The 18,760-nt window shown below is 40.6% G+C and overlaps 1 protein-coding gene across 3 annotated transcripts in view; it reads right to left on the reverse strand.

The window, feature by feature from the left end:
• LOC126194791 (flap endonuclease 1) overlaps window positions 1-18,760 on the reverse strand; it is a 92,451-nt gene that overhangs the window by 65,378 nt on the left and 8,313 nt on the right. For all 3 annotated transcript variants that reach the window (XM_049933095.1, XM_049933096.1, XM_049933097.1), the window contains exons 3-5: window positions 10,825-10,991; window positions 10,624-10,733; window positions 4,825-5,028 (exon numbers count right to left, since the gene is read on the reverse strand). In XM_049933095.1, the coding sequence (XP_049789052.1) occupies window positions 4,825-5,028; window positions 10,624-10,733; window positions 10,825-10,991 (481 nt within the window). The remainder of the gene's footprint in view (window positions 1-4,824; window positions 5,029-10,623; window positions 10,734-10,824; window positions 10,992-18,760) is intronic.

Genomic DNA, 18,760 nt, shown 5'->3' on the forward strand with positions numbered 1-18,760 from the left:
GGAGAAAAAGTATTTCCACTGCAAGGTCCATGAGAAGGAGAAAAGGTCTTTACACTGCAGGGCCCAAGAGAAGGAGAAAAGGTCTTTAACAAGTAAGCCTGATTTAATTTGGGAGTGGGTAGACAGCAAGGCCTTCGAAAGAGACTAATACTTCCATGATACAAAGGCCTTTGGAGGAAAGGTTCATGACTGTGTTTTGGGTCTGTTTGGGTTCTGGATTCTGTATGATGGTGGGAGGGAGATTCTGTGGATGTGGTAAATGTAGGAGGTTTTGTCAGGTATGAGGGGTTATGGAGGGGAGGGGTTGGAGGTTGTTGTTTAGGTGATGGATAGTGTTAGTCCCAAGTGGAAGTAGGTGGTGAACAGGTTGGAAAGATTTTTGATGTAGTGTTGTACGTGCTGCTGAAGCTCTTGGAGAGCAAGAGTTTCAGTGTGTGAGATAGGAACTGGGAATGTAGAATTGCAAAACAGAAGAATTTGACAGATGGACAGGAGGTACTGCAAGGAGGTTTGGGCCTGATTTTCATTGTTTTGTAGCACTAAGTTGGTGAGGGAGAAGGTCATTGTGAAATGAGGGGTTGCAGCCGGATATGGTTAATTTGTGGGTAAGGCTGTTGAGGGGGTTAAAAGAGCCAGGCAATAACATAGGAACAGGATGTGTGATTGGGTTCTAACTACAGATAACGAAACTTCTATATTGGTGCAGATGGAAGGAGAACGTATCCATGGTCGAGAATAAACATGCATAAAAATAAGTAAATTACCTAAAAAATTAAAAACTCACAAAAAATTCAAAATATGTGGAAAAATTGACAAAAAGAACGGAATGATTGAAGTATGGGGTAAGAAGGTGAAACACGATGGAGCAGGGCTAACAATGAAAGGCAAAAACAAACTTAAATTTACGTGAAAACACAATGTGATAAAAAAAATGTGGGATGCACGTCAGTGAGGTGATATGTATAAGGAAGAGAGACACCAGATGTGACTGTATTACATATGGTTAGTATGTGCGTACTGGAATAAGAGAAGAGAAAAATAAGGGGGGGGGGGGGGGGGGGAGAGGAGGAATTGGGTGGTTGGTAGGACAAGGACAGGAAGGTAAAAAACACGCTAAAATATGCATCACGAAGATACAGGATTAATTGTGTCAGTGGGAGTGATGTGGGATATAAGATGCTGCATCAACTATCAGCATGGTCATGTAGCCATGTGTTGCGAGCGGACAAGATGATTACGGTGTCTCATCTAACTCTAAACTATTGTATAGTTTTTTTACCCTGTGTACAAAGTGTTCATGACTAAAGTGGAAATATCAAAATGCTGTAGAAAGAGAAGCACCATTCAGAATGACACCAAATTTGAAGAGCATATTATTAACACCCACCAGACATGAGGCACATTGTGTTCCTCAGTTTGCATCAAGACACCCACTATGACTGTCTCCATGAAGGATTGTGTGCTGCTTGTAAAGCTCTCTTACTAGAACGGCGACTGTGTGCCAGTAGCCCTTGCAGAAGTTCCAGACACTCAAGTGCATGAGAAAAGGCATTGGTCCAATGTCTGCTAAGTGCCTGGAGAAAATGATTACAGAATTTGAAAAGACAGGTTTTTTTGAAGTGCAGTGTGGCAGAGGGAGGAAATCAGTTGATCCGACATCCATCAAAGATGTGGCCACAGCATTGCAGTTGGGGTCAAGTGATTGTGTGTAAACATGCTGTGCATGGGGGACTGCCCGAACAATGAACATGCCTGAAAGCATGGTACAAAAAATCCTATGAAACATATAGACACAGCCCATTTCCATCTCCAAGGACATATCAATATGCACAACTGCAGAACATGGGCAAAACAAAATTAACATGCACATCAACCAGCACCACTTCAATCTGAAAAAGAGGACTGTGTGGTGTCGGTTGATTGCAACATTTATCGTAGGGCTGTAGTTTTTTGAGAAGATAAGTCCTGTAGGTCCTGTTGCCCGTACCATCACTGGTAAATGCCATGTGAGTCTTTTGCACACTAACATCATTCCAAGCACATTGCACAGACAGTGAAGTGGCTGCTGCAGAGGTATTTCGAAAATGCTAGAAAACAGCCTGGCCACCCAAACCACCTGATCTTAATCTGGGTGACTTATGGTTGTGGGTCAGCCGAAAGATGTTATCTTCCGTGCTCCAATTACAGACGTACCTGAATTGAAGATGTGCACCGCATTCACAACATGACCTCCAAGATACTCTGATCTCTTGTGGTACATAGTGTTTCTCAATTTCAACTTGTGTCAGAAAACAGTGCATATCATATTGGACACACAGAATGAAATTTTTACTCTGCAGCGGACTGTGTGCTGATAAGAAACTTCCTGGCAGATTAAAACTATGTGTGGACCGAGACTCGAACTTGGGACCTTTGCCTTTTGCAGGCACACAGTTTCAATCTGCCAGGAAGATTCATATCGGCACACACTCTGCTGCAGAGTGAAAATTTCATTCTGGAAACATCCCTCGGGTTGTGGCAAAGCCATGTCTCCGCAATATCCTTTCCTGCAGGAGTGCTAGTTCTGCAGCAGGAAAGCTTCTGTGAAGTTTGGAAGGTATCAGACGAGGTACTGGCGGACGTAAAGCCGTGAGGACAGGTCGTGAGTCGTTCTTGGGTAGCTCAGACAGTAGAGCACTTGCTCACAGAAGGTAAAGATCTACATCTACATCGTTACTCTGTAATTCACACTTAAGTGCCTGGCAGAGGGTTCATCAAATCATTTTCATACTACTTCTCTACCATTCCCGTGGGAAAAAGGAACACCTAAATCTTTCTGTTCGAGCTCTGATTTCTCTTATTTTATTATGATTATCATTTCTCTCTACATAGGTGGGTGTCAACAAAATATTTTCACATTCGGAAGAGAAAGTTGGTGATTGAAATTTCATGAATACATCTTGCCACAAAGAAAACTGCCTTTGTTTCAGTGACTGCCACGCCAACTGCCATATCATATCAATGACACTCTCACCCCTATTGCACGATAACACGAAACATGCTGCCCTTCTTTGGACTTTTTCGATGTCCTCCGTCAATCCTACCTGGTAAGGATCCCACACCATGCAGCAATATTCCAGCAGAGGACAGACAAGTGTAATGTAGGCTGTCTCTTTAGAGGTTTGTTGCATCTTCTAAGTGTTCTGCCAACAAAGCACAGTCTGTTTTGCCTTCCCCACAGTATTATCTATGTAGTCTCCCCAATTTAAGTTGCTCGTAATTGTAATTTCTAGGTATTTAGTCGAATTGACAGCCCTTAGATTTGTGCGATTTATCATATACCCAAGATCCCGAGTTTCAGTCTTGGTCTGCACACAGTTTTAATCTCCCAGGAAGTTTCATATTGAACATGTCTTGGGCCAATCTCATGACAATTAGAAACTGATGCCAGTGTGCTTTTTATGCAGTTTCTGGCCCCAGGGCAACTAAAAATCCGATATGGCACAATCTTGCTGTGGTAGATGAGCTTACCTAACAAACAGTGCCACAACTGTTGACTGCTGAATTTTTACAGTCATGCACATTGAACAATACGGATGGTGTAATGTGCAAATCAAAGCATATGCATCATACTGTGATTCATCTGTCATTTGTAGCCAACCCCATTTATGTTATGACGCTCACACTGTCAGCTAATGGCGAAAGTCTGTTAAATTTTTGTTGCTACATGATGTTTCCCCAAATGACAATAATATGATGTTCAAATTTGTCTTCAGTCTGAGAACTGTTTCTCTTTCTAAAATGTTTCAAAACTGGAACTTTAATTATGGACAACCTGTATAAGGGTAGATGGTGAAAACAGGAAACGGTGCAAAACACTGAAGAGTGTCAAATGAGGAAAAACCCAAGTTAATTGATAATGGAAAATAAAAAGATACGTTTCTAGGTACCTAATGAGACCAACAACTTCCCGACTATACAACAATACCTTGTGCTGTAGGTATTATGTCATGTTCATCAGTACAATAATAAATTGTAAGAGAGAATGAAAAAGTTTGCTTAATGCCAGTGATATTTTCATTTGTAATTACCTTTGCTTTGTAGATGGTGTTAGCTGGTAGATTGTTTCACTTGTAGCAATTTAAGCTGCGTTATTATGTTCCTACCTAACCCCAACTCAGAAGTTGTGATATTTAAACAACAGCCAAATATTTGTGGCAACCATTATAAATATTATTGCTGCTTGTTTCGCTCCCAGCAATTACAGTTGTACTATTAAGTCCCAACCTAAATACACACTCTGAGATCGTGACACATTCATTAAAACAAAAATGTCAAAATAATTGATACCCAAGATTATAACAGTGAGCAAATCTCATTCACTACTGTTTACTATCACTTGATTGGCTATGACCAACGATAATGAATTGCCGGTAGCAGTATGCTATGGAAAGTTGCTACCACCATAAATGCTTTAGCCGAGACTGTCCTGCAAACAAATACTTTGACCTATAACAAACATTTTGCACATACTGTTTGTTCCTTTTACAAATTACATTCTCCAAAACTTAAACATATCATATGACTAAATTTTTCTGCTGGCAAACATGGAGGATCTCCATTGTTAATGGATTGAGCTTCAATCCCCCTCTAACAACGCGCCTGTTGGTTACAGAAATGTTACCACCTTCTCAAAGATCGAGTAGTTCTGTGTGTAAGTTATTACCAACAACAAACCAATTTATTAAAAACAGATGCAAAACAAATGTCTAATGGAGAAATGAAGAACATCTCTCAAGAGTTTTAGATAATATGCTACTGACTATCAGCTGATGGAATACTTACCTCATCCCGTGTGAGTTCCAAGCCTTCCAAAACTTTGTTTAAATGAATCTCCTGAATTGGCATTTTCCGTGCTTCACTGAAGGTCATCCGTCGTAATAAAATGTTTGATCCAAATGTCAAAGCATCCATGTCTTCAGTTGCTGTCGCATACACTTTACCTGCTTTCACAAGGGCTGCACACTGTGCTTCAGCTTCACAAGGTGCCTAAAACCCAACCCAGTAACTAAGAGGAGAATATGAGAATATATTCTTGCATATGCAAAACACCAGTTTACTAACAGTTCATGATAAATAGCTAGATACTATAGATGAACACACACACACACACACACACACACACACACACACAAACTACGTTCATACAGATCCGTAATATTAGATCTGAAATCAAACAAATACTGTGAGTTCCATCACCAACCTAGATAACCAACTGAAATGAAATTCATCAATCATTCTATCATCATCATCATCATCATCATCATCATCAACAACAACAACAACAGCGACAAGAGCAGAAAGCCTCTGTTGAACACTGACAGATACAGGCACTGAAGGCAAAGAACGATAATATACGAAGCGCTACCCAAAATATCCGAGAATTTCATAGTAAAAATCAGAAAACTGCTTACATCTATATGAACATTTTGAAAAAACCGCAAGGTGCATCGCAGAGGGTATGTCTCACTGTATCAGTCATTGGGGTTTCTTCCTGTTCAGTTAACTATGGAGTGCAAGAAGACTGATTGACTGAATGCCACTGTGCCTGCAGTAATAAATCTCATCTTATCCTCATGATCCCTATGTGAGAATATGTAGGGATTATACACACATCAGCAAACAGTTTTGTGTCATCTCGGTTCTGAGAGCTCCAGAACCTGTACAGAAAATTGGAATAGAGATCAACGTAAACATCATTTCCACCTTTTTCACTGTTCATGAAAACCACACATTGCATGTTGTACCACCATACAGGGAGAACTTCAGAGGTGGTGGTCCAGATTGCTGTACACACCGGTACCTCTAATACCCAGTAGCATGACCTCTTGCATTGATGCTTGCCTGTATTCGTCATGGCATACTATCCATAAGTTCACCAAGGCACTGCTGGTCCAGATTGTCCCACACCTCAACAGCGATTCGGCGTAGATCCCTCAGAGCAGTTGGTGGGATCACATCATCCATGAACAGCCCTTTTTAATCAATCCCAGGCATGTTCGATTGGGTTCATGCCTGGAGAACTTGCTGGCCACTCTAGTTGAGCGATGTCGTTATCCTCAAGGAAGTCATTCACAAGATGTGCATGATGGGGGCGTGAATCGTCGTCCATGAAGACAAATGCCTTGCCAATATTGCAGATATGGTTGCACTATTGGTCGGAGGATGGCATTCACGTATCGTACAGCTGTTACTGTGCACCACCAGTGGCGTACATCTGCCCCACATAATGCCACCCCAAAACAGCAGGGAACATCCGCCTTGCTGCACTCGCTGGACAGTATGTCTAAGGCGTTCAGCCTGACCAGGTTGCCTCCAAACACATCTCCGATGATTGTCTGGTTGAAGGAATATGCGACAATCATCAGTGAAGAGAATGTGATGCCAAACCTGAGCGGTCCATTCAGCACATAATTGGGTCCATCTGTACTGCGCTGCATGGTGTTGTGGTTGCAAAGGTGGACCTCACCATGGACATTGGGAGTGAAGTTGCGCAGTGGCATGACGTCCTGTGGCTGCACGAAAAGCATTATTCAACATGGTGGTGTTGCTGTCAGGGTTCCTCCGAGCCACAATCCACAGGTAACGGTCATCCACTGCAGCAGTAGCTGCTTGAGCGAGGCATGTCATCGACAGTTCCTGTCTCTCAGTATCTCCTCCATGTGCGAACACACGAGTGATTTGTAACCTCTCTCCTTTGTAGACTGACTGCATTTCCCCAGTATTCTACCAATAACTCCAAGTCTACCAATAACTCCAAGTCTACCACCTGCTATTCCATTTCATATCCCTACAAAGTGTTACACCCAGATATTTGGACAAGTTGGCAGATTCCAACAGTGACTCATTGATATTACAGTCACAGTATGCTACACTTTATTGGTGAAGTCTTAATGTCCTACATCCTAATGTCCTTGGTCATCATCAAAAATAGTCATCTTGGGCATATATGCAACAATCCCAGTATTGTTCCCAATTTTGGAAGCACTCCGCAGGGTTAAAGGTGTCCAGGACTTTTTACGATTCCACTTGGATGTCTTCAGTTGAGACAATATTGCCCTTTCAACGTGCTTTTTATCTTTGGGAACAGGTAGGAGTCGCACGGGGCTAGGTCTGGCAAGTAGGAAGAGTACAGGAATGCTGCCCTGCTGGTTTTGGCCAGGAATTCCTTCACAATGTGCAAGATGTGCATGGGCATGTTGTTATGGTGCTCTAACCAGTCTTTCTTCTTCCGCACCTCTAACCGTTTGTGCCGAACATTTTCCCTCCTTTGCCTCAAAAAACCTTGCAGGAAAACTGCTCAACAGTCTGATCAGGTGGAAAAAAACTCCTTATTCATTATCACCAAACGTAAAAAAAAAGGGGGGGGGGCACTGACTTACTGTTGTTGCAAACTCATAAGAGTTTTTTCGGCCTTGGAAAAGATGGTGTTTTCCATAGTGACGAGTGCTGCTTTGTTTCAGGGTCATAACTGTAGATCCAAGACACATCAGCTGCTATGATTCTGGATAAGTGTACCGGACACTCAAATTCTCTGGTTCATTGAAATTTGTCTCATGTTTAGTTCCTCAGCTAGAATTTGTTGACTTGTGCCATACAACAGCCCAAGCCTGTTACAAACATCGTGAACTGTCCACCTTCGGTCCTTGTCAGTCACGTCAAGTACTTTTATGATCATTTCTGGTGTGTGTGTGTGTGTGTGTGTGTGTGTGTGTGTGTGTGTGTGTGTGTGTGTGTGTGTGTGTTGACAGTTGACCAGAATGTCTGTCGTCTTCCACAGATTCTCAGTCTTCCCTGAAGTGCTTGAACCACTCAAATGCTCTTGCTTGATTCACTTCTCTCTCACCAAATGCCTTTGTCAGTATGTGATGGTTTTCAGCTGCAGTTTTCTTCAACTTGAAACAGAATTTCATGTAAATCCATTGCTCCTTCATGTCATCCATTTCACAATTCGCAGAAGCACTTAAATACATCGTGACACGCACCACTACAACTCACAGCTGCAAGCACCAAAGATAACACAACTTTTTGCCGCAGTAGCTAAGACATGTACCTCAAGATATCGAGTGGCGGAAGGTCTTACTGCTACTGGTTTGACCGGTACAATGGAAAATCTCAGATATTTTGGGTAGCATCTCGTATCGACATTAAAAAATGAGTAAACATTTTCAATATAGTATGTGTGTTATCAACCTATTCCTTTTTGAGAAGTGACAAAGATGGTCTGCGGTTAAGGACATTCATAAAAATCACCAATACTGCAGTGTGTAGGTAAAAAGCACCAGCTTACTGTTATCTGTCACGTTGTCACTTATGCGCGACATATAAGCAGCCTTGAACACTATTACTAATACATATATTTTATATTTTAAAAACTTACCTCACGCGAAAGTTTACATTATTATTATTATTATTATTATTACTGTTTCTCATTCTACATTTTCCACTGTGACCTGAGTACCTCAGCTCTATGTTTACTATTTTAACATAATGTAATTTATGAAAGTACCAGTTTTACCATGTTCTCCTTTTCAATGTTGTCAAGTATTTTTAGACATTTGTTTTATAACATGTTTAAAACATTGTAGGTGACTTTCCTTCTGCAGAAGATACCTTCAATGGTATTGAAACCTGGTCAAGGTTTTTACATTAAACTGATGCAACCAGTTGGCTGCATACTTTATATACACTCCTGGAAATGGAAAAAAGAACACATTGACACCAGTGTGTCAGACCCACCATACTTGCTCCGGACACTGCGAGAGGGCTGTACAAGCAATGATCACACGCACGGCACAGCAGACACACCAGGAACTGCGGTGTTGGCCGTCGAATGGCGCTAGCTGCGCAGCATTTGTGCACCGCCGCCGTCAGTGTCAGCCTGTTTGCCGTGGCATACGGAGCTCCATCGCAGTCTTTAACACTGGTAGCATGCCGCGACAGCGTGGACGTGAACCGTATGTGCAGTTGACGGACTTTGAGCGAGGGCGTATAGTGGGCATGCGGGAGGCCGGGTGGTCGTACCGCCGAATTGCTCAACACGTGGGGCGTGAGGTCTCCACAGTACATCGATGTTGTCGCCAGTGGTCAGCGGAAGGTGCACGTGCCCGTCGACCTGGGACAGGACCGCAGCGACGCACGGATGCACGCCAAGACCGTAGGATCCTACGCAGTGCCGTAGGGGACCGCACCGCCACTTCCCAGCAAATTAGGGACACTGTTGCTCTTGGGGTATCAGCGAGGATCATTCGCAACCGTCTCCATGAAGCTGGGCTACGGTCCCGCACACCGTTAGGCCATCTTCCGCTCACGCCCCAACATCGTGCAGCCCGCCTCCAGTGGTGTCGCGACAGGCGTGAATGGAGGGACGAATGGAGACGTGTCGTCTTCAGCGATGAGAGTCGCTTCTGCCTTGGTGCCAATGATGGTCGTATGCGTGTTTGGCGCCGTGCAGGTGAGCGCCACAATCAGGACTGCATACGACCGAGGCACACAGGGCCAACACCCGGCATCATGGTGTGGGGAGCGATCTCCTACACTGGCCGTACACCACTGGTGATCGTCGAGGGGACACTGAATAGTGCACGGTACATCCAAACCGTCATCGAACCCATCGTTCTACCATTCCTAGACCGGCAAGGGAACTTGCTGTTCCAACAGGACAATGCACGTCCGCATGTATCCCGTGCCACCCAACGTGCTCTAGAAGGTGTAAGTCAACTACCCTGGCCAGCAAGATCTCCGGATCTGTCCCCCATTGAGCATGTTTGGGACTGGATGAAGCGTCGTCTCACGCGGTCTGCACGTCCAGCACGAACGCTGGTCCAACTGAGGCGCCAGGTGGAAATGGCATGGCAAGCCGTTCCACAGGACTACATCCAGCATCTCTACGATCGTCTCCATGGGAGAATAGCAGCCTGCATTGCTGCGAAAGGTGGATATACACTGTACTAGTGCCGACATTGTGCATGCTCTGTTGCCTGTGTCTATGTGCCTGTGGTTCTGTCAGTGTGATCATGTGATGTATCTGACCCCAGGAATGTGTCAATAAAGTTTCCCCTTCCTGGGACAATGAATTCACGGTGTTCTTATTTCAATTTCCAGGAGTGTATATTGAAGAAGAAGAAGAGGAAGAGGAAGAGGAAGAGGAAGAGGAAGAGGAAGAAGAAGAAGATGATGATGATGAGGAGGAGGAGGAGGAGGAGAATGAGGAGGATGAGGATGATTGTGAAACATTGTGGTATTCAAACCTTTAGGTTCATAGTAGCTTTATCTTTAACCGCACACTTTTCAATAATAATGTGAATTTGACATCATCAAATGAATGGAAGATCAAAGTTGGCAAGAGCTAATAACACACTTTGCCACTGACTACTGTTATTTAAGATACACAGTTTATTTGTCTGTGACTGGGATCATCCTAAAAACTATCCTTTCCCCATCCCTATCTACTATCAACTTGAAAGTCACCATTTTCTCAATGTGCTTGAGTAATGCAGACTAAGAGTTGACAGAACTCAGCAGTACAAGTATCTACCAACAAAATCATTAATGTGTATAAACAAATAAACTGATCAAAAGTACCACAATGTAAGGAATCCCCATCAGTTTCAAAAGTTGCTGGCATTCTTCTGTGTGTGTTTTTGTCACTTTCACTAATCTTCTGTTAAATTTGTCTATTTGTTCAACATCGCCTGTTGATAAAGAAAGCAAGAACATTTTAACAGCATATAAATACAACATTAGCATAAAAGAAACATTTGACAAGACTGTGTGGCATATTACCTGCTTCTTCAGCTTTTTCCAATTCCTTTTGTGCTTGTTCTCTTCTTTCAGCACGTTTATCAAGCTCTCCTGATTTCAGATTCGGTGGCTTACCATCAAATACATATACAGGCTTTATGCCATTTTCAATCAGACGAATTGTACGATAAAATGTTCCCATAAGATGGCTAGAAAAAATTAACTGTCTTTAAAACTAATAAAGACAAATTTCACAAATGACAGGAAAACAACAAAAAGACAGATGACATACGAGTTTCACATAACTCACTTCTTTATCAATGCTGCAGAAACTGTCACAGTTCTAGATGAAGAATCTTAAGGTTTCTATTGTGTGTTTGTGCTTTTCCAGAATTACAAAGTAAGAAATAGAAAGAGAAAAGAGAATGAGGAATATGATAAGGAGTGAAGGAAATTGTATCTTTCACAATTTATTATGTACTCACTCTGTCCACCCACCCCCCCCCCCCCCTCACACACACATAACTGAATGACTTTACCATACATTTCTACCCAGATTTTCATGCTTCATTTATTCTACTGTTCACAGTTACCTACAATAAAACAATTACAGAAAAGTGTGACAGATTTATCATAAAACCTCAAATCAGAAACATTGATCAGCTACTCACCAGAAAACAAGAGAAAATGTGAAACTTTACATAACGTACATATATTTTCTCTCAAACAGTTTATTTCTTGTCTTTGTGTCAATGGAAAAATTAATGATGTGCACTCAGAAGTAGTACATCTTATGACATCAATGTATAAATCAAATAGGCTGGTGTCACTGGCATTAAAATGGAACTGAAAATGTAAAAAGATTTTACAATATTAGGCACAAACAATGCCTGCAGTTTCACTTGTAACTGTATTTTATCACAGGCATCTGCAATCAGAATAGGCTCTTATATTCTTGAAGCTGTAAAGCTGCAGGATGCAGGCTACTTAAAATTTAGACTTAATAATGTCTTCCTGAAAAGAAACAACTTATTTGTGACACCAAGCACATAAAATCCAAAAAAAATTATCTGTAAATAAAAATTACACAATGTAGTAAACACTGCAAAGAACCATGCCAGACAGGAAACAACTGTCATGGTGCACCACAGAAAATGCAAGCAATTGTCTTTAGCACTGGCACATAGATAATGGGATGAAATGCTGAATCCAAAGACATAGGAGTAGATATCATACTTCTCTCTTTACACCACATTCTGTATACAATATTATTTTGACACAATCAGCATTGGATCCTAAATTTTGGTCACGTTAAATTCAACATTTCTATTTATTAAATGAACTATTAATGTGAAATAATGGTGATTATATGGTATCTGCAATACATTCCTGCAATGGCAAAACACTCCTAATTCATATGATCAATTCCCATTGTTGCACTCAAGTGTGCATAACCAAATAATTATTAAACAATCAAAATTTGAATATTAAAATGCTTAAAAGTCTTCCAACAAAAAAAGAAGCACGACATGCAAGTTAGCAGTCTTATCATGCTGACTGCTTCTTGAGGTCCACTGTTCGAAATTGGATTTTAAATTTTCAAGGATTCCGGAGTCTCTTGAAGACGAACCTCATCCCAGCCGACAATCAACAGCTGTGACCCTATAAAACATGGGCACTGTGAGGTAAATGACTGAAGATGACTCATCTAAGATTTTGCGATCCTAAATATTGGATCAACTGTGGTGCAGATCATCATTTACGATCATTTAGATGTGCCCATTGAGTGCTACATTTCCTGACAGAAGCCCAAAAAACACAGCAATGGATTGGTACTGTTTTATTCTTGAAAAATTTGACAAAGAGCGCTCCAGAGACACTTACAATATCAGCACGGGTGACAAAACATGGGTTTACAATTACGATCCTGAAACAAAGAGACAGTCTTCAGTATGGTGCTCCCCAGGTGAAGCACCACCACCAAAAGTTTGGAGGAGTAGGAGCTCTGGAAGAAGATGGCAGCCACTTTTTTCATCAAGCTGGGTGGTATCACCTATGTGACCTGGGACACATACTGCACAATCAATATTGAGTGGTATGTGACTGAATGTCTGCCAAAGCGGAGGAGCAGGCAACTTCATCTGCATCAAGACAATACTTCAGCACACACAGCTGCCAGACAACGGACTCCTTGGAGGAGGAAAACGTGCGAGTGTTCTGTACCCAATCTACGGACATGACATGGCTCTGTGTGACTTCTTTCTGTTCCCAAAGATGAAGGAAAAAATTCAAGGGCAGTATTTTTCATTCAATGAAGAGGCTATCACAGCATTCAATAGTGCTCTAAGTGACTTATCTCTAGAAGCTTAGACTGGAACATTTTGAAGTGGCTCCAATGGATACAAAAATGTGTAGGTGCACATGGAGAGTAGTTTGAAAAGTTGTAACAATTATACTCTAAATAAAAAAAAAAAAAAAAAAAAATACTCTGCTGAAAACTTCTGGCATAACCCTAGTATGCCTGCTCAGGGGTTGGTTGTGATTTTTTGTTGTAGGGGCAAACACAGAATAATTCCTGTTAATGCTGGGGATCTGGGGATAGTAAGTCTGACTGCCAATGTGCCATGTTTTTCAAAGTAATAAGTGGTACCCTTATGTTATTATGAATACAATGGAAAAAATGTTCTTTCTTCTTTTTTTACAAAAAAAATCTTTATGTGTATGGAAAGATGCTGACTGTTTCAGAGCTGCGGCCCAGAATAAGATAAATTTTGTGAAAACAAATTGATTTAAATGTACTTTAATTACTTTCCTACACCTCATGAATCTAATACTTTTTATCTGAGACTGCAAATGGTGCACTCAAGAGCAAGTATTTTTCATTAACAAACATAATTTGTATAAATTAGCCCTTCAAGCCAAAGAGTATGAGAAACCCATCATCACTTTAACTTCTAAAGTGGGTCTAACAAATAACTCACATCATTTATAGGTTCCTTCCATGCGCTCCATTAACCCTTTAACTGCTCTGGACGTGTTAACATGCGCGCCTTTGTACCTGTCCCTGTGTGCTCTGAACATGTTAACACTCGTCACCAGTCCTACTACCTGGTACTCTGAATGTGTCTACACGTAGACACGTTCAGAGTATCAGGTAGAAGGACTGGTGGCGCACGTAAACATGTCCAGAGCACACAGGGACAGGTACGAAGATGCGCGTTAACATGTCCAGAGCAGTTAAAGGGTAAACAAAAGTATCAATACATAAAACAGTACCCAATGTGGTGCTAACAACAAAATTCCATACTACATGGTCTAACATCATGCTGATCAGTCCTCTGAACAAATCGAAGGTGCACATCACTACCAATTGTAGCACAACACTACTGAAAATCCTAACTTAAACTAAAGATATGTGATGCTGTAAATATGACTCCCAATTATCAAATCATGAATACGTCCGTCTAAAAATTTTTCACCATAATGCGCAATCCCTGCGTAATAACATCGATAAAATTAATGTACTGCTAGCAGGTGAACTTAAAAGATATCTCAGTGTTATGCATTTTTGAAGACTGGCTTAACCCAGAATTAATCCAGAATACGAAAATTCATTTCGGCTTCTTACTACTGCAGGAGAAACAGTAAGCAGGGTGGGGGTGGCAGTCTGCACAAAGGAATATGTAGGTTTTATTGCCCTATCTGACTTTCACCATCTGGAAACTTTGAACTTTCTTAAACAAAATGGAGTCATTGCTAAATAAAGTAAATAAAATGGACTGTGACTGTTAATCTGTGGTGACTTCAATAATGATTCACTCACAAACAATAGAAACAGAGAGGCCCTTTTGAACCTTGCAACATCTTATAATTTAAAGGCTGAAGTAAAGCTGCTACCCAAGTAACAGAAACTTGCCAAACAGCTCAAGATCAATTTCTAGTCAAGAAGAGTTTACACAACACTTCACTACAAATTTTCAATGCAGATTTAAGTGACCATCTTGCTCAAATATTAAGCATAAAAGTAAAAGTCAGTATTATTAACAACATGTCTTTAAGAACGTCTTGTAGAATTTATAATCAGGATAATGTAAACAACTTCAACAACTTATTACAGAAAGAAAAATGGTCGGAACTGTACAAAATGAACGATATAAATGAAAAATTTTAACACCTTCACTGATACATTAACCATTTCTTTCAAATTCCATCCCCACTGAAAACTGTAACCATACGCAGGAACTCTAGAACAAATAGCTGGATCACAAGAGGATTAACGGTTTTGTGCCAGAAGAAAAGGCTACTTCATGAAATATGCAACTCAAAAAATTCCTCACCTGAAGTACACACATACTATTAAAAAAATACTCCAAAATATTAAGAAAAGTAATAAAAACAGCTAAAATAATGATCACTGATGAATACATTTATAATTCAGCTTATAAATCAAAGGCTATGTGGAGTACTATAAAAAAAAGGATCTGGAGGATACAGACAATCTTGCAAAAATATAACACTATCACACAAAAATAAAAAAGTAACAAACCCCTTAGAAGTAGCCAACACATTTAACAAATTTTTCACAGATGATGTTGATAATATGTTACAATCAAACTGACATTAGAGCACCCAGGAAATGAATATAAAATAAGTGCATGTAGTGGATCAATGTACATCAGTACTGTTTCACAAGATGAAGTAACTAAAGTAATAAAGGGAAAAAAAATTCCAACTCTGCAGGCATTGATGGTGTACCTGCAACAATATTAAAGAAGAGTGCATCAAACCTAATTGAAATACTCACATTCTTATTTGACTGCTCACTTCAGGCAGGCACTTCCCCTGATGTGTTGAAAACATCAAAAGTTATTCCAGCATATAGAGAAGGTGAGAAAGATAATGTAAATAACTACAGTCCCATCACAATTTCCTCCTGCATCTCAAAAGTATTAGAAAAAGTTATTTATGACAAACTTAAGACATTTACTAATAAAAACAACATCCTATGTAATGAACAACATGTACTCAGAAATTACAGGTCAATGACAACTGCTATTTATGAGTGCATCAGTTCCATCCTAAACCAGATGGGAGGGGAGGGGGGGGGGGAGGAAGGAATCAATAGGAGTACTTATTGACCTGTCAAAAGCTTTTGACATGGTGGATCATAAAACTCTGCTATCAAAGCTTGAAAGATATGGTATTCGAGGTCTGTCCAACAACTGGACCCATTCCTTCCTGACTAATCATAAGCAGTGTGCATCAAGCACACAAATATCAAACTAAAAACTGTATCATAACACTTATCTGACAAATTAAATGTGATGTATCCCAAGGATCAGTTATGGGACACCTTCTGTTCCTGTGTACATAAATGATCTAAACTTAAATGTTGATATACATAAAACTATCACATGATACATGACAACACAATTCTACTAAAAGGAGGCAGCAATGAACAAAATGTGCTGACACAGTAACCTGTAGCATAGCCAGAGGCCTAGGTTATGTTGGAATGTGACAACCTGGCTGTGAACTGGTAAAGCCAACAAATCTCAACACGAAAATATGATAGCTATAATACACTGATATACAGTGTAGCCAGATAAATATCCATCACTACAATAACCTATCTGTATGAGGGGAGGATCAAATATAAATGAGATTTTATTTTTTATTTAAATTCATTTATTGAAAAACTCAAGGCAATTATAATTTATTTTTCCACATAGTCTCTTGTTTTGGAAACACCTTTGTCCCAGTGTATGGGTAGCTTTTTGATGCCCTCATATACAACTTCAAACACAGCTGTATGCAACAACCGTGAAAATATTTTTTATAGTAAAGACAGCCCATTGGTTGCAATGGATTTTATAGTCAAATTGACCATGGTTTCGACTCCTAAACTAAGGAAGTCTTCATCAGAATTTATATTACATATGTAAGAAGTTGAGCATAACAGCTCTCGTCATACCATTTTAACGCCAATGTGGCCTTTTTGATATTAAAATTGTATGACGAGGCCTGTTATACTCAACTTCTTACGTATGTAATATAAATTCTGATGAAGACTTCCTTAGTTTAGGAGTCGAAACCATGGTCAATGCGACTATAAAATCCATTGCAACCAGTGGGCTGTCTTTACTATACAAAAAAGCCCTCATCATAAAAAGAACTGGGTCATGTCACCAGCCAATTGCGCATGAAGTCTTCCACACTCTCGTCATCTTCAAATCGTTGCCCTCTAAGAGCTTCTTTAAGTGGTCTGAATAAATGGAAATCGCAGGGTGATAAGTCCAGGCTGTAAGGAAGATGATCAAGTGTAGTCCAGTGCATTTCCTGTAACTTGGAGACAGTTAGAGCTGCAGTATGGGGTCGCGCATTGTCGTGGAGGAGGATGACCTGTCGAATCGATTGGTATTGTTTTTTGTGACGATATGCAACTCTCACCTTGTTCAACAGTTCGCAGCACTGATTGTACGTTACTCATGCAAAAAATCAATCAGCAAAATGCCTCGCTGATGGCGGGAGGGGGAATACGGTTGAAAGAACCTTGCCACTTGACAGTCGAGTCTTGTCTTTCACTGGTGCTGCCTCCCCTTTCCTCCAACACTCCTAACTGGCTTGTTTGGATTCTGGAGTGTGGTGGTGAACCCATGTTTCATTGCAGGTGATGAACCGACTAAAAAATGCATCACCTACTTCCGCAAACCTTAAGCCTCTGATAGACCTCCTAATGTCTCAACTTCAGATTTTCTGTCAAAAGTTTAGGGACCCATCTGGAACACACTTTACGGAACTGTATCATTTGTGATCATTGCTTGACCGTTTCCATAACTGATTCCGACTTATTGTGCAATTTCTGATTATCACCAATAATGTCTTCAACCGCACAAATGGTTTTGTCTGTAATGCTCGTCCGATGACGACGATCATGTTGCTGATTTTCCACACGTTGCCCTTCCTTGAACTTTTTATGCCAGGCAAACACACGTATTATTGATAATGTTTTATCACTGAACTGTGCAGTCAATCTTTGGCACTTTTCTGCCACTGTAACTCTTTCACAAGCAAGAAATTTGATAATTATGCATTGCACAATGGAGGGGTGCACCTGCTGCTCATACTTCGTGAGTGTTACTGACGAAACAACAAGAAATATCTAACAGCATGCTCTTGTCTCTTCTACTGGTCCCGCCTAATCGTGCGGCCAGTCCTGTAACTGTTGATGTTCAGGAAAAAACCCTGTTTATATTTGATCTCCCCTTGTATGTCTTATTTCGGATCTTGCCAAAACAAGATGTGAACAAATTCTAATCTAATAGAACAAAATATCACCTAACTTTACTTAGGAACCATACAAATTAGGAACAAGCATTCTGATTCCATACCAACAACAGACTCACAGTTTGTTCTATTTACTTCTCAGTGTTCACCATACAAATTATTACCAACACTGGCATGCAATGCAACCGCTACTGACACTGTAAGAACACTTTCACCAAGCTACTTCATCTCTGCATAATTTCTGCGACCTACATCCACTTTAACCTGCTTAGTATAATCAAGCCTTGGTTTTCCTAAGCAAGGTTTGTCCCATCTCTCATCAAACTATTCCTTATGCCATCAAGATCTGTCCTATCAGTATATACCTTGTTTTAGTCCAGTTGTGCCTCAAATTTTGTAACTTTGCAATGTGATTTAACACCTCTTCAGTTGCTACCTAACCAATCTAACCTTCGGTATTCTGTACCACCACATTTCAAAAGCTTTACTCCCCCCCTTCCAGCCTGTAATGTTTACCATCCACATTTTACACCATGTACAGCTACACTCCACACAAATGCATTCAGAAAACTAATACATGTTAAAATAATTCTTTTTGAGTAATGCCCTTCTCGTCATTGCCAGAATGGATTTATGCCTTGACTTCAGCCAGCATCATTTTACTGCCCAAATGGCAAAACTCACATAACTT

Source organism: Schistocerca nitens, chromosome 7 (assembly GCF_023898315.1).
Source record: "Schistocerca nitens isolate TAMUIC-IGC-003100 chromosome 7, iqSchNite1.1, whole genome shotgun sequence".
Classification (NCBI taxonomy): domain Eukaryota; kingdom Metazoa; phylum Arthropoda; class Insecta; order Orthoptera; family Acrididae; genus Schistocerca; species Schistocerca nitens.